General features: G+C 37.8%; 1 protein-coding gene across 1 annotated transcript; it reads left to right on the plus strand.

The window, feature by feature from the left end:
- Positions 1-18,578: 18,578 nt before the first annotated feature.
- LOC106657768 (leucine-rich repeat-containing protein 34-like) lies at positions 18,579-21,462 on the plus strand. The gene is made up of 7 exons (XM_014379443.1): positions 18,579-18,832; positions 20,058-20,132; positions 20,215-20,494; positions 20,553-20,789; positions 20,857-21,086; positions 21,149-21,314; positions 21,379-21,462. Exons 1-7 carry the CDS (start codon positions 18,579-18,581, stop codon positions 21,460-21,462), a joined length of 1,326 nt encoding a protein of 441 aa, XP_014234929.1.
- The last annotated feature ends 113 nt before the right edge of the window (positions 21,463-21,575 follow it).

Here is a 21,575-nt window from a genome sequence, read left to right on the forward strand (position 1 = left end):
TGCCTGAATGTGCGCGCGCGCGTACACGTGTGCGTTTACCCGCTAATGAGGCAGGGATTTAGCGACGCGCGCGTCAAACGGCTCCGGGTCAATGTATTCATGTAGCATATTTACAAAAAATAGGCAAAAAGTAATTTTAAACGTAACTATGCGATTAAATTCGTATTTGAGAGGCATTTTTTTGGAAGAAAAACATCGAGTATTAACAAAGCCGGGAGGTACAGAGCAGCCGCCAGTAGTGCGCGTGGCGAATCAAAAAGTCTGTGTATGTATGTGCGTATTCGAACGAGAGAGATTGAGAGAAAGAGAGAGAGCATATGTAGTAATGGCAGCGGCATGACTTCTTCGAGGCAAAAACAGCAGCTCGACTCTGTCCCGAGTCCAAAGAAAACTGGTTTTTCGAGCGTTAGCCTTATACTGTTATTGAACTGGTCTCTCTCTCTCTCTCTCTCTCTCTCTCTCTCTCTCTCTCTCTCTCTCTCTCTTTAACTCTTCGCTCCCATCTCTGTACGTATGCCACACATACATGTATAGGGAGGCAAAAAGTCCTCACGTACGTTTAAGTGTCCGTGCGCAGTGCATACATATTACACGTGCACAGCAATCGGATGGAAAAGCGACCCATTCTGCAATAGACCAATGGCTAAAGATTCTCTCTTCAATAATGCGGATATTTACGCACACAAACACATCTATATATCCTCGTTCGTTCAATGACATGGATTTTTCGCACTATATTGTTTTGTAGGTTAAAAGCACTGCGTCGATTTTTCGCGATCGGTACCGTACCGCTCGTAAAATATCCATTAAATACCTATGAGACACTTCTCGAACATTCTTCGAACCATTTTTAATGGTACAAAGTGCTAATGGGGCAGAAGATTGTCTTGCATGCAAGTCAGTGTTTGCAGTATGAGCATAGTAAAAGTTGCAATCGATTCAAAGTTGCATAAACTTCACAGCCACGCCAGTTGCGTATAGTACTTTTTATCGTGGAAAATCCTAAAATTGTCTTTCCAACTCTCACTCACAAGGAGAGCCCTTCATGTCTGGGTGACCGAATTCCCTGAAAATTTTTTTTCCAAGACTTTTTCAAGTCTTGAATACTTGTTCAAAAAATAAACACTCTAGCTCAATTAGTATACTGTGCAAGTCTCAAAGAGTTAACCAATTTGAGCTAAAATTAATAAGTACTTCACAATAAGTATTGATGCAAAAGATTAAAAAAATTGTTTTTGTAATCTGACACTCAAAACGTGGAAATCACTTCAATTGAGGGTCAGAAATGAGTGAAAAAGAAGAAACAGTGAGTTTATTAATATAACAATTTTTTCCCTATACTTTGTATCAGTATTTATAGTAAAATACGGTAGTTTTAGCTCAAATTGGTTCGCTTTATAAGACTCTCGCAGTAAACCAATTGGGCTAAAGTATTTACTTTTTGAAAAAGTGTTCCAGATATGAAAAGGTCAAAATACGAAACCTTTTCAGTCAGTTGGACTTGACTGTTTTAGCCTGATACCACGATACACCTTTATATGGTATTTATTAACATTTAATAATATTAAAAATTTCATCGTGCTTAAAAATGTTGTTAAAAGGCCCATTGGATCAAACGAACTGTAGGGGGCTTCATCTTTGGGTACCAACTGACCATAAAAAAATGTTCAGGATACTTGGTCACCCGGATATGAAGGGCTCTCCTGGTCAGTGCAAAGACTCTATGCAACCCTTCCCAGGCTCGAGTTGCAAACTAACTCTGGTGCAAGATGACAACCTCACGACTCCATTATGTAAGGTACTACTTTATCACAGAGTACGAGGAAAGTCGATTTTAAGATGGTCAGCCGTGCAGAAAGTAGCACTTCCCGCATGATCAGTGATAAAATACTAATTTCAAACGTTTCTTTTTTCATGTGTTTTATTTCATTGTTGTTCAATTGGCTTCGAACGAATTATAAGTCGATTTCATTGACGCAACATCATACGATGGTCGACAATAATGCGCACGAGCTCCGGCAGCGATAATTGCGCGATCGGTGAAAAGCGCGATATGAATAAAAAAAAACACTGTAAAACAAATCGTCCACGAGTATTTATTCGATGCAGTCATCGTCGACGACAACGACATCGGGCAAAAATCATTACGAAAATTTATCCAACGTCTGTTATTACGCGCGCGAGTGTAATTCAAGAAGTCGGTAATTACCAGCTCTTTTATAACACAATAATATTGCGTCGCGAGCTCAAAGGAGTCGTGTCAACGCCAAGAGTCGAGACCGCCTGAATTAAAAAGCGACAAAGTACGCTTACTTCATATATATATCCTTAATAAGTGTGACTAAACATTCGCCGAGTCAAGAAAAGAAGATCGCTAAGAAGACGTTTTTTTTTCATTTACGCGCGCATAAGTTGGGTAATTTATACGAGCAAAAAAAGTGTTTGCACGTACGAGCTAAACTGTGCTTTAAACGTCGTTGATAATTATTGTTAAATAGCGGACAAGCACATAAAATAGTAAGTATACTTGAACTTGTGCTTATCGTTCAGATTGTATCGGGAGCGAATGTCGATATGAAATTTCAAAATAGTAGTTTGATAAACGATCAGCGACAAGGTCTAATTCGCTTTTTCTTTTTTTGATTTTTTTTTTTTTTTTGTAAAATACTCATGGCATCCGAGGTACTCAACTAAACTACTTTGAGAAGGACGGCAGACCAAAACCAAATGATGAGACGATTTGTTGCGGCTGCTCGTGCTCAAATAAACGTTCCTTTAATGGCAATATGACATCAGATTGAAAAAATGCAGATCGCACGTGGACTAAATTGATAATAATGTTACAATTAGAATGCGCAACGTTCATCCTCTTGTAAAAGGAAAAAAAAAGCAAAGAAGAAGTAGTTGGACTTTTTGTCGTGTCAATTTCACGCTGAAAGTATGCGCGTGCGTTGGAAATCCTATAAACATATTCATAATTGGCTTGCATATGCACATATACAAGCGAGTTTACAAGTTTCATTTTACATCGATGACGCGTGCAGTAAAAGTTCGAAAGCCAGTTCACGGCTAAAAAGACGCCGAGATATTTACGTGCATAAATCAGAACTCAGCTCGTTAAGCAAATGCACATTATGTGTACATATGTATGAATTTGATCTGCCATTTGTGCTTGCGTACGTTAAACAAGTATGTACGACCAAATGCGACTATAATCAAGCGCGTTATCGCTCGCAAAAACGAAAAGCAGGGGAAAAAAAGAGGATTCAAGAGGCGCCCATTTACTACGGATGAATTATATACAAACTAGGCGTGTATCTATATGCAAGTGGTGGAGGCGCGCAGAAATTGTCTTCTTTAGTTTTCAAGGTCGAGTACGCATAGTAGTGCGTATCATATATATATTATTATAATGCTACGAGCAGGAAGGTGAAGGGACCGGCAACAGATCGTACCTGCACATTACGCTCAAGACGTGTGCAGTGGCATGAGCAGCGCCAGCGAGAGAGCTGCTACGCGAGAAAGAGAAAGAGTACGTAAGATCGTTGTCTACATCTCTCAGCTGTATATGCGAAGCGCGCACATGTATATACGCGTACATGCAGCCTTGAGACCTTGAATGGAATGCGCAATGAATGAATTGATATTACATGCAGCTATACAAGCTGACGAAAGCACAGCAGCGTCGGTCATGTGCTGCGACTTTTTTTCTCTCTCGAGCTAGCGCCTCTCCATCATATTAATACATTTAATTGGACTATTAATAGCGGTGCCTGCGGAGGTGTCTCGCTAATTAATGCTCCAAAATGTACGCACAGTACAGAGTTCAGCGCTCGTTTAAACTTATTTTCGCCGAGTTGAATCGCCCGTTGAATTTACAAGCTTCGGATTTTATGATCTCGCGTTTGTCTCTCGGTATGGAAGAAAGGTACATTACGCTTTAAGAAATAAATCGTGGTAATTTCGATCTTTACGATATTGTTTTTTAAACTTGTAATATAGTCGCGATAAGATTCACTCGCAATATTTTGGTTTCTGGGAATTAGCAATTTATGGTATTAAAAAAGCAATTACTTTTGGAATTAGATAAAAAAAATAATAAAACAAAACATCGAACTTACGGAAAAGCACGCACGACAACAGCAGTAGCGCAGCAATGATAATGTTTCTCTTTCTAAATTGTTCGAGCGCGCAATATCGAATTGCGATACGGCGTAATATGTATTTTTAAGTCTAATTTAACATTTCGTCAATTCTCACTCGTGAAGGTATAGATGTTGTATATGGAATATGGCATTTCATCAAATTATGTGTGCAACGACTTGAAATCCGCCTCTGTGTATATATGCTTGGGATCCTCGAGAGCATGGAGCGCAAAGCGTATCGTCGCACAGTAAATGCGCTATTAGAAAATTCCAATTATAATCTTAACGAAATATAACCAACGATACGTGTATATAATTTAAGTGCTTCGCTATCATTATTATTATTACTATTATTATTATTGTATATTTATAACATATATAGCAAGTTGCGTAATTCAAACTGCAGAGTAATAAAAAAAAAACGGGCTTTCATTCATTTCGCATGAAAGCTCGGCCTTTTTTACGTAATTTTTCTTACCGATACATCACACACATCGATGCGTGTTACGTGATTTTTTTTTCAAAATATCAAATGCGAAAATCAAACTTTATGAGTACACAGCTATTCAAATAATTTTGCTGCTCATTTTAGAGATACGCGCCAAAAAATACAACAAAAAATCAGCCATAATCGCTCTCAATGTTGTGTAACCCCGGGCATACGCTCAAATTCCAAATAAACGATCATCGACGTTGAAAAATTTATCGAGCTCATTATATCGATTTCGTTGTTTACCCTAAAACCTCATTACAACCAGAATTGCAAAAGATAATGCATAATATACTTATAAAATTTTCAATTTTTTTCGAATAAATAAATATTTCATCTAATTTTACAGGCTTTTAATTTGAGGACGGCCATTACTGTAGCTGCTCTCTCGCTGCTGTACGCGGCCTCTATTTTACGCTTCGTTATGTACAAAGACGCGGATATATGATTAATCAGCGCGTTCAGCTAAATGACGATGAAAAATAAAGACAAAAAAGACATTTCATGAATGTGGAATGATGTTGAGGCTACCACTATCGCGACAATTATAACCTAATGGTATAATTTTGAGGCTAATTGTACGTTTGCACAGAGTTTAGATTTTATACGAATATCGACATATAATTTAATATAGACGCGACACGTTTATTACGACATTTTCGCTCGTCCACACGCCCATCGTGTATATAATAAAATAAAGTCTTACATATACACGTTTATCATACGTACGTGTATTTAGGCACATTTGCGTTTACGCACTCGTATTATGAGAACAGTCGCGCAGCATCATATCCGGCGCGTCGTCGACTGTCCGTGATGTATGTACGTATGTGTGAGTGTGTGTGTGTGTGTGCACGCGCAAAAAAGTTTGCGCGCGAGTCGAAGCTCGTTGCGGAATTTCTCGAAAGCGACTCTCTCGAGGCTCTGTCGGGGGGCGACGATCCCGACGAGCTCCGGCTCGGAAATTCGGTGCCTGCACTCGCTTACACACACACACAACAAACGTTGGGTAAAAAGAAGAACATATCCGTTTGCGCCGACGAGTGTATGCGCTGCATGCGTAGCGAAAGAGAAAAAAAGAGGAAGGAAAAAAGAGATTAAAAAGCGAGCTTATGAAGAACATAGTTTGAAAATGACTCGGCTGGCTGCGACTGTGTCTGGCTGGATTCAATCTACATGTTCGGCACGATGTTGATTTTTTTTAATTGACCAAGTTATCGGAAAGAGGCGTGAATCACGTGGATGGCTGCTCGATCTTCTGCGTATAATCTAAATACCAGCAGTGCAAAAATTATAAATCAAGAAAATGATATTGGGTATTAATGTAAAGACACGGTGACACTACGTGAGTGTTTATATAAAAATGTCTAATAAAACACTTCAAGGATTGATGATCCTTTCGGAGAACATGATCTCTCCAAGTACATCTTTTACGAGATGGTTTGTCCATCGAGTCCTCCGAATGGCTTTGAATTAATTATTCATCATGGAAGCACATCTCCCGCGGGTGCCCTCTCGCTCTTTTGGTTCTATACTTGAAGCTGAGTCGGATCTATTAATGAAAAAATTTATTTATCAGTTGAATTTTTATTTACATCAACGGTTATACTAAAAATTACTAGAATATTCTGTACTTGCCTCAAAAATCAGAAAATTCCAAACTATTTACTGAAATAATTCAATAAATGTTTCAAATGGACGTCTGGCGCGATAAAGTGAGCTTTTTTATTGGCACTAATAAATGAATAAATGATCGAATATATGATTGTAACTGATACGATGTTTTTAGCGAATCGCACGAAATTCCTTTTGAAACGCTAATTACATTGTGAGCATAATGTTTAATGTGCATTCTACAGTTATCCGGGACGAAAATATGAACATTTTTGTATTGGTAATGAACCAGGAAACAATCGTCAGATTTGCGCGTAGATTTACAGCAATGCGAGAAAAATAAGATCCCCCAGTTAATTATCGATATAATAGCGATACAAAAAACGAGAGAGTCGCTCCTCGCTCGCGTTCACGATGTACACTGACTCGCGCGGTATCGTTTTGTTTATTTTGTAGCATATCGTCCTCTTGAGGACGCCTTGTCTTGCCTTCGTACTCGTATTTTATAATAGCCACGTAATATTTCTTCGTCGTCGTTTGCTTCGGCTGAAATTCTGTATAGCAAGTGTACATCTCATCATCGTCAGCGTCGTTAACGACCAAATGATTGGAATACCGAATTTCTCGTGCTCCTCTCGCTCTTGCCGAGATGTACTGTTATAAACGCGATCGAGTAGCCGTTGTAATACGTAATATATACTCGGAAATCTCTGTTTTTTTTTCAACATTCATGCGTTACATTGTACACGAGTGCGCGAAAACGAGCCAAATGATAGGATGCGCTTACGCGATAAAAAAAGGGTGATCACGAGTGCCAACCACGAAATAACGATAAGCAATTTTTTGCTCGTTAAGCATTTTTGCGAGCTCGGTGTTTAATTACTTTTTCAACGCGTGGTATTACGAAATATACTTTGGATTAATTAGATCGAGAAATTGGCATTTGGCCATAATTCAAAAAAATGATGCGATTTCATCGGGTTCGATATTATATATTAACAGAAACCTCCTCCGATGCACACACACACGCACGCACGTACACATACATGCAGACACATAACTGTGGGTCTCTAACCATAGAGGAGCATCGCATATAAGCAGCGACTTAAGAAGCGGCAACGACAGCAGCAGCATCCGAAGAGGAGGCGAACGTGCATCGGTAGTCACGCATATCTTGGGAATAAAACCGGTTCCGGTTTAAGAATGCCCCATGCCAGTACGTGGCATCATCATCAGCCTCCGCACATGTATATCGAGAAAGAAAGAAAGAGAGAGAGAGACAAACTCGCATATATATAACGACACGGAGAGCGCGAAAGAAAGAAAGAAAGAAAAAAAAAAGAAAATGACGTCCCGCTCATCGATTTTTTGTCATTATTTTTCATTTAGCGTAGATCGTCGAAGCTCAGCTGCGTCGTCGGCTGTGCATAGTGCGGTGGTGCTGGTGCGGTTTTGAAAGAACTCGAGTAAGAAGTTATATTTATAGATTCTTCCGAGTATACCCTGCACCTCTTTCAGCTTCGCGCTAAGCCATATTTTTAAGATCAAAGCTATGTATTCGCATAATGCCTAGCAGCAACGACAGCTCGTTCGGACCTTATCGTCTAGAACGGAGCAGTCATACGTATAAGAGAGAAAATCGATAGCTGCATTTACGTAATAAAAAATCGAACTTGCTTTTTTCCTGATTTTTTTTTCTTTGCTTAATGCAAGTCATTTTACCGGGGAACGAAATCGCGAATGCCAATAAAAAAACATCCCGACGATCAAAATGATAGGCTTCCTTTTATTTATTTATTTATATCGTTTATGTTTACGCGCAAACACGCGGAGATGCTAAAAATAACGATGGCAAAAGATGCTGCTGCTATCTCAATGTCAATGCATAATTGTACGTTTAATCAAACGAACTCGCGTAACTCTCCTCGCTATGAGCGTATGTACCGGCGTATCGTCGTATTGTAAATTTTTCCTCGTGTCATAAAAGTCTCGGAGGATAGGTCTCATAATTCTCGAAAAAAGCCTCGGTCGCTACTAAAACTAGGTCAGCTCAAGCGCAAACGAATGCTTCGAGACTCCGACTCCGAGGAAATATACGCATACGTATTCACGAAATGAGGCGCGATCACCGTCGCCGCTACGAGATCGTTCGAGCTCTGCAGCGATTTTCGATTGGCCACATGTATACAAAGAAAGTATGTATATCGTAAATCCCAGTACATCGTGTAAGCACATGGTTCGTCTCGCTCATCGCAGATCTCTTCTTTCTTTCTTTGCTCGCCGAGTGGAGCACATGGCTATTATGTGCGTGCGCTACGCTACATATATGCGACATCGACGAATCTCCTACCGAACAGATCCGTACTCCCATATACTACCTGAAGGGAAATATAGTTTAAAAATATGCCCTCAAAGTAATGTAATCTTAGGAGGTAATCTCTTATTTTACGCTCAATTGTATACATTTTTTTATATTCATGAGCATACATTTTTTAATATTTAAGCATATAAATTTGCAATGGAATTTTGATATAAACTAGCTATACTCGAGCGTAAAAAATATAATAATTTGCGGCCAATTTTCCCGAGCCGTCATCAGAATTTTTAACATTACTCGACTGTCAGAGCGACGCATGCCTTGCAGTGTCGAACGATAATCCGCACTTCGATTTTTGCGTTTCGTTATTATTACCAGGTGTCCCCGCGGAATGTTTACTGCTCGTGTAACATACTTGACTTACTGAACTTTTTTTTGCATACTAGAAAGGAATCGAAGTGGTTTTGCATAGAGTTTTATTTTTTGGGCCGAAGAAAATAAGTTGATTTTTTGTCAGGATGTGTATATTTTTGCGATTGTATTTCATTGCTATGATAAACGTTGAATGATCTGCACTAATTTTGCGTCGTCGAGTATTGATAAAATTCTGCTAGTAGAAATATAAAATTTTATGCAAATAGAGGTAAAATTTGGCTCTACAGGAACAAAGTTCCAAGCTTACCTTTGTACTTTGAGAGTATACTTTATTATTTATATCTCTGTATATATAATTCACAAGCTGTTTTATAACTCATATCGGCCAAGTTGAGCTATACAACTACTACATGTGCAATCAAAGTCGTAGAAACGAAAGAGAGGAACGACTACGAGCGACGACGACGACGACCTTGTCCGCGGTCGTGAGCGAAGACCCACAAGAGCAGCTTCGTCATCGCATCCCTCCGCGCGAGCACAGATCCTCAATATATATAGATATATATATGTTTATTTAAATGTAATGACCGCCTCGGGCCATCCACGGCTCAACTACAGTATATAATACCCGCAGCAGCTCTGTGTACGTGTGCGTATTGCGCCTCTCTTGCTACTCGTGCACATATAAAGTTTTGACTCTTCTTCGTCGTCGTCGTCGTCGTCGCGCCGTCGCTGCAGCGGAGGAATGCTGTACCGCTCGCAAATGCACACAGCTAGTATGTACGTATAAAAGAGCTGAAGGCATTTCTACGACCGATCCCGATGATAATGACTTCTATATACTCGTTGCCATTTTATGTGTACACATGCAAAGACTTTTAGATGCAGCCAAGACCAGCAAGATATAAACCAGTGAAAAAACCATCCACTCGAGTCAATAATTAAGCAACGATCGCCGTAAATATCATGACAACATCATCAATCGATCGCCGATAAATTTAAAGTTTGGTCGAACAACAACGATTAATAATTTTAGTGTCTCGTAAATTCAGTCGTTGCAGCGTCTATGCCATACATTCACCAGTTGGTCATTGTTTTTCAGACCAAACGTTAAATACCAATCAATTTCTCATTTGCTTGATTATAATCGTGTTTTTAGGGCAACCGAAAATAATGATCACCGTCGAAATTGTGTTTACACGTTTTTACTTATGGATGGATTGTTGTTTTTAACATCCCGAAACGTCGTATGCAATCCGCAACAGACGGATCAATCAGTCTGGAGGAATTTTCAAGCGAAAGTTTATACCTACCGCGTAAATTATATTTCGAGCCTAAAAAAGACATTAAATGCGTGTACGAAACGGCATCTATGTCTATCGGCTGTCGTGTTATTTTTTATTCGATCGTTCACTTTTACGACTGTGCTTCATTAGATAAGTATAGAAATTTCTTCATATAGTATTGAATGTTTTGATAAGTACAAGATATCATTAATATATTTGCCGGTTGAAAATTATCGTAAAAAAGTCGAATTAAATTGTGTACGCTCACCTGTGGTAAGAAGTAAATTTAACTCTTCAAGCATGTTTTATTTCTTTTCTTTTCGTTACTTGATGTGGACAATGTTGCGGTTCATGGATATTTTTATCCTAAATTTCTAAAGAAAAATGTAAATTTATCTCTTTGCCATCATATAATATAATGTAAAAACTTTACACAGAATCTTTATATGCGTCATTTTCTACAGATTTTACACACCTGAGACGGCGTATTTTGGACAAATCATAATAAATGAGGATTTAAAGTTCTCGCGTTATGAACATTCTCAACCCAAAGAGGACCAGTAATTAAATAACAAGGCAATCTTTTTATTATTATTTTTTTTTTCAAGCGGGAAGTAAGGATGATAAATTAACATTTTTTCCAAGCCAATAATGCATATTTTTCTTATGCCACATATCAAAAATATCTTCAACACACATTTCTCGATGCAAGAATTAACTTGTATTAAATCATACTTCATGAATTTGCATATTTTTGATGAACAATACTGATGCCATTGACCTTGATCATGATCTTCTATATGTAACCTTATTATGAGACGTTCCTTTTTTCATAATACAAATTGATTGAAAGCTCAATTGGCAGATTTTAATCACACAGGTGCTAATAAGGATAAAGTACAAAACAACAACAAAATAACATTTCAGCGCATAAATGAGACAAATTTCTGCTGTAAAAGTTGAAAGTGTATTCAACTTATTCCGCTCGTAGCCTGGCACGCATTAACATTTTCAATGTATCATTTGCCTGCCGATCGCGCATTCTTCTCTCGATTATAAATACGTTTTTGTGAATTTAAAGAAAATAATTAGCTCCGTTCGTAACTCTCCATTGCGTTGAGTGACCTATAAATAGTAAATTTTTAAAAGGTCTAATAGGTGACCGAGTATTGAAAAGCCGCATCGTAAAAATCAGACGCTTATTCTTTGCCTTCTCATAAACATCACAGCATACTTATCTGGATCTGAAATTTTTAATTTGAATGGGTATTATTTAATTACGTTTCATATTAAATCTATTCAAATAAAGATATTCAGTGCACGTAGAAAACATTTTCGGGAGAAAGTAATGCTTTCCCAAAATTCCTGTTTGCCCGATGCGTTTAAAAAATTTGAAAATAACATCAAATAATCCATGAAAAATATTCATTCAATGTTAGACACTCGAAGCAATTTGCGTCTATGCTCACGTCTGGCCTGAGCTAACTCAACGTACAAAACGAACGATGCAATTGCTACACCTATGCCGGCAAATTTTAACCAAAAATTTATATTCAAAGGAACGTCTTTCAATTTTTCATCTTCATCATTTGCATTCAAATATCTATCATGAAGTATAAAATTCATCATATTGAGCTGGGATATTTTCTCTGGTATTCCAGTCTCGATGAAGTTTTTTAATAAATTGTTAACGGGTCGCAGGTACATGGAGCCTTTTTTTAACATCAATCTCGAGGTAAACGTACGGGGACAGCCATCCATGATTTTCGCTACTTTTTTTCCACTCTTCATATTGTTGTTGAATACGCTGAGCCTAGCTTTGACTAGACTCATGTAACAGCCGACATTTTGCAATCTAACCAGAGATTTTAAACAAAACTTGCGCTTATCCCAATGCTCGAATATAACTTTGTGCTCTTTTCCCAAAGTATCCGTTATAATAAGGTACTTGGACGATCCTATGAGATCGTAACGATTAGCCTGCGATCGGAAGTAAAACGTAAATCATCCATTAGTCATTGCGATTTTAAGTTTTACCTACCTGAAGCTTAATTTTGTGCTCCAAAAGCTCGTACAGCGCAGAAAACTTCACCTCTTTCTCGTAATCCATCTGCATATAAGACAAGGCGTTGTAAACGAAGACCGAAGCCACGATCGCGAAAAACAGCAGGCCGGCCAAGACGAGCCGCTCGATCGATTTTTTCGGATGTCCATGGACTGCGAGGCCCAAAAGCATCTGAGTCAATATAGTCATTTTCCAAAATCGACGATCAAATTTTAACGCTAGCGTCACGAAGAATTTCAATAAAACAATAGTCCCAAGGCAGATCATTGGAAATGCAATATTACTTGCTATTCCGTAGGATCGTTTTTTGATGACTGGCACAACAATGCAATACTCTTCATGAAAAATCGGAGCGCTGATTTCGTGGGAAGCGTTGACCTCGGCTTGCTTCAACAACGTCCTATCGTTCACCCTGAGATCTTCATCGTGCTCGGGAAAATTGTCCTCCAACATTGTATCGTCGTCAAGCTCCAATCTTGAATGAAAATTCGTCATCGTGTTTTGCTTCGGACACAAGGAGACTTTCTTACCTGACATTTTCGATGCGGGTCTCACCGAGCCTTGGCAGAATTTCACTTTCGAACTTTAGGCCCCTTTCTAGGTAATTAAAAATTTCCACGGACGTTCCGTTCTTCGATACTACGTGTCCGCTTTCGTTTCTTAATATATTCACAAACGGTGGATTGTTCAAGATGTCGATTTTCAAGCGATGTCCAATTAACGTCTTCATTTTTTGCGGAAACCATACAACGACGTTGTTGCATTGTACTCGGCGGCAGCCGTGCTGCTTGAAATCAAAGTAATTTACAGATGCGGCGTCGATAGGGTTCGGTAAAAATAGAAACTTGGGCCGATTCGTCTTGATTTGAAACAACGTAACATCAACAAAATTTTTCGACCAAGCGTAAGGTAAGATTTTCTCTTCGCACAGGTCGCTTATGCATACGAGTAATATTTTCTGACGATGCGCAGACCACATGTTCACATTCAAACTGTCAATTACGTCTTCGAAAAATGACGCGTTGTCAGAATCGATTAAAAACAATGTGTCTGGTCGAGGATTTACGATCGATGGGAGTTGAAAAAATTTACTGTTTGACGAATTGTCGATACTTGTAGTCGCAGCATTAGAGATGATGCATTTAATAATTTCATACTCGATCAATGAATTTTCTTTTTCGTGGTCGAAAATTGAGACTGCTTGATAAAGCGTTCTATGAAACTTTATATAATTAGTCAAACTTTTCAGGCAGCTCCTTTGAAAATCTTGCGATAAAATAGAAGAGAACATTTTAACACTCAATAGGACTAAAAAAAGTAGCCTTCTGCTCTCCATCACAACCCACCACTGATCAGCGGGCAAAAATGACTGACTTTATTTTTCAAGAGAGAAATGTTTTTTTTAAATTTAAGTTTACGCGATAACTCATTTTGTGAAGTTTTATTTTTATTTTCTACAATTAACGTACCTGTTTTACCTTCTATTTATGAGTTTAACAGTCAAATTATTTTTTTCCCTCAGACCGAGTATTATTTCGAAAGTAAAAACAGTCGCCGCTAAAGTGAGACCGCCCAAGCCGATATAAATCGGCACTACGATATTGAACTGAACGTAAGAATCAATAATCGGCTCTTTTTCTGATTTTTCCATTATCTTCACCGTCATCACGTCGATCTTGAACAAATTGTTTCTTATCCCTGACGATTGCAACAATCTGATTAATTTATTAACTCCCGTCAAATAAGGCGAATCGTTTTGAAATGGGAAGCGCGTCGTTCTCGAGGTTATACAATTTCTCATCATTTTCATTTTTCGCTGGTTTAATTTTTTCATGTGATGTAGAACTCTCATCTTCGCGAAAAGTCGCGACATGAGGCACGACACGTTTTTGTGTGTCAGTAACATGTATATACAATGATTTCTGCTAATCCAATTTTGAACGGGGATTTTTGATGTGATGTTGTATTCGATGCTTCTTTCGTCGGGCGCTAATTCATCGTAATTTGCCTAAAAATCAAAATATAAATGAAATATCTATAAAAACTTGATCGGTATATACTATTCATAATGGTATTGGCTTCACCTGTATTGAAATGTTAAATTTGACGAGGTCACTCAATACGTCTATATCAATTTGCTGCCTGCTACCTAACTTGATATTCTGAATCTCAGAAAAAATGTAGCCCAAATTGTAGATGGAAAATATGATGATACACATCATAAAAATTCGCTCAGACGAGTTGTGCGGATTCTTGTGTACCGATATGCCCAAGAATATTTGCAAGGTGACGAGCCACCTCCAATTGCGTTGATCGAAATTCGGCAAGTAGGCGGTGCCAATTTTGAACATCGCCAGCACCAAGACGCTCAAAAACGGATGCAACAAGTGCCTCAAGACGTCGTATCGCGGCGACTCGAGCACAGGCACAACCAAGCAATGCTTGTCGAAGCCGATCTGGTGACTGTAGTCGAATTCTCCCCGTTCCAAGCCGTCCATCGGATGGGTCCGGTCGTTGGCGATGAACTCGGCTCGTCCTTTGCGCAATTCAGAAAAATAATCCTCGTAAGACGCCTCCGTCCAGACGTCGTTGCTAAAAAATGCAAAATCCACGTCATTACTTTCATCCCTGTCATCTTGGGATGATTACAGGTTTCGTTCTAGAGATAGCCTACTTCATTTCGACAACGCGTGGAACTATGTCGGGCGTGAAGTTGATACCTTGAGCGATAAAGTCCAAGATTTTGGCTGCTGAGCCGTCCGTTGCCAGTACGTGACCCGTAGCATTTCTCTTTACGTAGGCAAACGGAGGATCATCCGAGAGGTCGACTTTCAACGAGTGACCTCTCAAATCGTCCAATTTATTTGGATGCCAGAGCGTGTTTGAATCGCAATTTCTGCTCGAATTAATCACGTCTTCGAACGGATCGTAATTGTGAACGATGACTCTCCAAGTCGATGATTTTCGCACGCTATCAAGAGTTCCGGACTCGATCAACTGTAAAATTGTTACGTCCGCAAAATTTCTCGACCAAGCATAACGTAACAGTTCAAGGTCGATCTTTGAACCGCGAAAGACCAGGAAGAATTTCGGTAAATGTCTCGGCCATTTGCGGTCGAGCAAGCGATCGAAAATAGCTCGCAGCCTGATCGAATCAACGGTAATGAAAATGAAGAGGATACTGGCGTGCTCGGCTTGCACATCGCTGACGTTGGCCAAGTTCACGTGAGCCAAATCGTTGAGCGCGAGGAACAACTGGTCGACGATGTCGCTGCCCGCGACATCCGTATTTTCCACAAAGATAATGGCTTGATAAAAATTCCCTCCCGAGCTCGAGTACTCTTTCAAGCTCGCCAAACAATCCTTCACGCTATGGCTGCTCTTTGCTCCTTCGGCTAACGAAATTACACATTTCAGCAACAAACAAACGATCGGGACGCTGAGTTTCATATTTGCCTTATTAATGGCTGTATTGCTAGACTGATTAGAGTACACTAGGCTGCGCCATGCGTATTGAGAAATATCGATAATACTTTTTTTTCTTTTACAACTTAAAACAAGGTCGTTACACAGTCGAGTGGCTGCAATTAGCAGTACATGTTTTTTTCTCTCTCTCTCTCTATTTTTCCATAGTTGCTTGAGTGAAAGTGTCGATTATAACGTATGTGCAACGCCCGTCTATTCTTTGAATAACGCGAAAAATCATTTTCTATGATACTCTCGAGTGTGATCTTGGCAAAATAATCAAGTATGCTTTGCGCAGCTAGATATTGTCTTTTTTTCAAATGAAATTGGCACGCTGCTTAAGATACTCCATACAAGGAGCAAGCTTCACATCGTATTATCTCGTTTGCGAATATTGAGCTGGACTCATTGGCTAGAACCAATATAGAGCTATTGCGCTCCAAGGATGCTACTTAACTAGTTTCGACACTTCGCCATGAACATCTCGTATGCTTGGATAAGGATAAATCTATCGTTGAAATCGTTCGTAGAACAAATAATGATTTCATTCAACTAATGCTTTGCATGAGCATCTACATAGACTTTTAAGGTCTTGACTAATTACATAATATAAATGAACTTCAAATTATCAACTAACTTAAAGTGGTAAGTATATCTATGAAGAAAATAATGAAGATTGTATAGTAAGCGAAAAACAAATGAATGCTGTTTCAATCTCACTTTATGTTGTAATGCCGGAACTGGCATTATCTGTTGGGCCGCCCTGACGAACCATCGTCGACTTGCCGAGTGTATAGTTAGTTATAAGAATCGTTATTAATAATTGTATTTTGAATATGATTTCATGTGAGCGCCAAGTGTGAAATAATAGAACGTAAACACGCGTATACGTTGAGATACTAGAGCGTACATATGAACGGAGAAAGGAGTCGAAGATTTGCTTTGAGAGCGAACGGAGCTCGAGTGTGAGAGTTGAGCGCGACATCCTGGGGGATGTCTACGTCGGATTGACGAGTACCGCGCGGGCTAGTAAGATCCTACGTCGCCCGAGTAAAGAGTGCGAGGGCCGGTACGAGTCGATCCGAGTGCGCGAGAGAGAACCAGCGAATCCAACGGCCGAGCAGACCACAAGGACAACCAAGGGTGGATCTGGACCAGGAGAAGATCTCGACATCGTGTGGTGAGTCGGGCGGCCCAGTTCTTAGTCGTTGTATATGTGAGCCGTACGCGCCGACGCGCCCACCAGGGCTACGATCGTCGCGTCTGCCGTCGACCGGGTATTCGGGTACTCTCTGAGGCCGTGTATATTGTTTATTTAATACGAATAAACCTGGTAATTGTTATTGGTAATATTGAGTGTTTGATTCTTGATGGATGTGTGAGTGTACAGAGCTTTCCTTTCACGTATTGCATGAATCTTACAGGTAGACCCCGGACGTGCAGAACGGATCCACAGAGCCAAGGGACACACGTAACCGACGAGGTGCGTCGGGGTGAGATAATAGGTTACAATGTACAAAACAATAAATTAAATATACTTTGTAAAATATTTATTATATAATAAATATTTATTATATTTTATTATATAAAAACTATTAGTCGTTGTAATTGAAACAACAAGAAACTATTAACTGACTCGTATTTGATGAGTGACTACAAATAAAATCGGTATTTCTTGAAATAGATTTCCTTTAAAAAAAATACTTCGGGAATGGTACCTTATAAATTATGCAAATTAGATTATAAATAAGATATGTAAATGAGATCCTAAGGCCTATATCTAGTTCCAGATTTTTATCTTGATATGCATCTTTGTGTATATTCGGCTGAGCTTTGAAGCAGCCTGCGATCTCCGCAACCAGTCCATCGAGTAAGAACGCCGTGGTAGTTTTGTGAGGGCGATCCAAGCTTCAACCGAAAATTTTATACGTATATGAACATTAATTATCATAATTATTATAATAAACAATCAATAAAACTTTCGATTTTGAATATAATTTAATTCAATAAAAATGATTTAACGTTTGAAAAAAGGACTAAATTTTTTACACAATTTTGAAACTCTCCTCAATTTGTATTATTTTCATATTATGACTTAACGTTTGAAAAAAAGACACCACATGTGCTTCCACTGACAATTCCTGGTGTCTATGACTAAAAGTCATGACGTGACCTTTCATGTTAGTACCAGCTCATTTATACTGCTATGTATTGTACTGTGTCAATGAATTTTCAATAACCTTCGAATTTTATGATAATATACAGAAGGAATGTTCCGAAGAAGTGCGCGTTTGTTTACATCGTAAAAGTTCGGAGTAGTAACGTAGTTTTGCTTGTAGGACTTGAGACTTCTGCTAAAATAGTTGCTATACACCATTTTTCACAGTCACCACGAAACGTGAACGCCACGAAAGTGCTATAATACCGAAATACTGTATATTGCAACTTGATTAATATAATCGAGTTGGTTTGTCTCTACTACTTTCTTTCTATAATTTTTATAAGTGTTTTAACTTGAGTGAATTTTTTTTAATAAACTGGAAAAAGTGGAAAATAGTTTACGTGCTATTTACAAAATTACGTTAAACTAATTTTGAAGAAGAGGATGTTTTATTGACAGTTTTATTTGACAGTTCAGTTCTATTTGACAGTTTAAACGATGAAATAGTAGTCGAATTCGTGTGAATATGTCCAGCTAGTAAATAATGTTTTTACGCCATTTACTAGTGAACTTATAACTCGGTCTAACAAAATAGTAAAAAATAATCTCGAGACTGAAATAATTATTAAAAAAAAAAAAAACCTATCGTTGGAGAGGACTATGGGTAAGAAAATGGATGCAAGATTTTACATCAAAAATGATTCAAATACAAATAAACCTCAGGGTGACATGCTTGAAACTTATAATAATTATTTTCAGAATATGAATAATGAAATGAAAATGGTCAAAGAATTAATACTTGTAATAAAGAAAGGATATAATTATGATAGTAATAAAGTGTTCGACAAACACCGTTATTCCCACATTGATAAAATCCAAGATAGTGACACGAATAAAATTGAAAATAAGCACAAGTGCACAATATGCGAAAAAACGTTCCGAAGAAGTTGGTCCGTCAAAGTTCACGTCGATGGAGTGCATAAAAAACTTAGGCTTCACGTGTGCCGCATATGTCAATTCGCTTTTGGACGTAAAGAACATCTCCAAAGACACGTCAAAAATGTACATGATAAAATGCGATCGGATAAAATGCAAAATCTGATCGAATGCGAAATATGTTTAAAAAACTTTAAACTAATTGAAAATTTTGAAAAGCACATGATTACAATTCATAACGGCCCGATGAAACACAACTGTAAGGTATGTTTCAAGACATTTATTCACAAACGACAACTTAATTATCACATTAGTACAGAACATGAATATAACTTGAGTCGACAAAAGGGTGAAATAGGTCAATAGGCATTCAGTTAACGAGCAGACGTTATAGACAACATTAAGAAGACAACGTTGTAGAATCGGACAAATGCAAGAAAATTCAAGTGTAAATTTTGTCGTAGTTACAGTCTTGAAATGCACAACAACATCGTACATTACCAACGCAAACTTTTTAATAATTCGAGTTTTCTGAAAAATCGAATGGACGCAAATATCATCTTCAGAGGCACCTACCAAATATTCATATAAACTGAAAAAATTTCAGACTATGTAAAAAATCATTTCATGGACAACACATTGCAAAATTAATCTTAAATTTAGATTATGTCATAACGCATTAACTTGCCGAAGCTATCTCAAAAAAATATTGCTTATATACACGATCGATTTGCCATATAAGTGTAACAAATGCTAATGTAAGTTTCGATTGTTTGAACTTTTAAAAAAAATTTACGTCTGTACATTTCATTCTGGCAAATACATATTATTAATCTAAATTATATTGTAATTAACAACTTTGTAGTCAAAGTTCATTTTAAATAAATCTTGTTCATCGAATAATAACTTTTTGCAAATTATTCATTTATGTTTTAAACTATCAAAAATATTTCTTTTATATCTTTAATTTACTAACTTCGCAGCACTGAAACAAATAATAACAAACTGTTGATCAAATACACATGGAGGAATTGAGAATAAAAGTTATTAAATCATTCAATGAAAATCGGGTATAATAAATATGAATTTAGATATCAAAATTGATCGTTATGGATTTCTCACGATTCCGAATCGAAGAAAACAATTTACCGCGTGTTATACTGACGAAGTCAATTTCACGCCGAATTGTTCGTTTTTTACTAGCTTTTGCAAGGACAATTCCGATGGGCTAACGCAATCACTAATTCTACAAGGCGGAAAAGTTGAAGAGAAATTAGGGTTAGACACAATCAATCGCATTTATTTTTAAAAATCTATGTTTGAAAATTAGTAACATAAGAGTGAAAACGTTTCGTAATAGGCGGCGCTTGAAGGACTGGGACTTTCCTCGCTTAATACTTTTTCTAGCAAAAAATAAAAATGTCACTAATTTGTGTTTAGCCAATAATGAAATCACGAGTACCGGTCTCATGAACTTGATTGACCACTTGACATTGATCGATAGTAATCACATAATTGAACTAGACCTTCGTAATAACGAAATCAGTAACTTGCCACCATTCAATTACCTGGTTCACAAAGCAAGCCGATTGTTGAATTTACAAATCTTCAGATTAAGTGGAAATAATGTCGGGATCGATGTAAGTAAAATTCCTAAAAAATCTATTCACTTGCTCAATTAAAATTTTTTATACTCAGAATTCTAAGAGGATAGCTCAAATGTTAAGCCAAAACAGATCGATTCAGCGACTTGATTTGGCCCAGATTGGACAAGATGAATCGAGCTTGGTTGCATTTTTTCTCATGCTCAGCAACAATCGAAAGAATCCCAATACCACAATAAAAATATTGGATCTGAGTCGACCGGTACCACGAAGTAGTATCTGGGTGCTTGATACTTCATTCATTTCCGTTGAGTTAGGTCTTATGCTTCGAGTAATTTTCTTTTATATTAATTTAAATTTTTTCGGTCCAAATTTACCTACTGATTATTTTTTCAAAGTATAATCAAACTTTAGAAGAACTTCGTTTACAAAAGTTTAATTTTTATTGTCACGATATCGACGAGATGCTTGAGAATGCATCGTACAACAAGACCCTGAAATTACTCGATTTAAACTGCAATAATATCGGCGATTTTGGGTTAGAAGTACTATCTAAATGGTTGAAAAAAGGATCAGCTCTCGAATCTCTCTCACTCTCGTGCAACATTATCACCGATCATGGCTTAAGGTATTGAAAAATAATTCATATAGTCGTTACTAAAATTACAATGTGGGGATATTCAATTTTAGAGCACTGCATCACAATATTCCTTATTCGAAGTTACGCGAGTTAGACTTGTCTTACAACTGTATTGGTGATGAAACTGCTGTTGAATTAGTCAAATATTTAAGTCTTTCGTCAATCTTAAGAAAAGTACGCATCGCTGGAAACAAATTAGGACCTCAATTCAACAAGGTTAAATTTGGCTTTTACTCTCTTAAAAAAAATTAAATCCTTGATTGTATCCCTTCGATTTCAGGTTCTACAATATATGTATTCAGAAAAACTACTTACTACCGATAATATCGATGTCATTCCTCGTGATTTTGACGATGATTTCTAACAAAATAGGGCGATGTAAATGATTTCATGATGCATCTAACTATTACATGCAAGTTATAACAATGCGGTGTAACTAAAAATTTTCAGTTATGTACAATATGAATATGCAAGTTC

This window comes from Trichogramma pretiosum, unplaced genomic scaffold, assembly GCF_000599845.2.
Source record: "Trichogramma pretiosum strain Unisexual culture from Peru unplaced genomic scaffold, Tpre_2.0 scaffold6, whole genome shotgun sequence".
In the NCBI taxonomy this organism is placed as follows: Eukaryota; Metazoa; Arthropoda; class Insecta; order Hymenoptera; family Trichogrammatidae; genus Trichogramma; species Trichogramma pretiosum.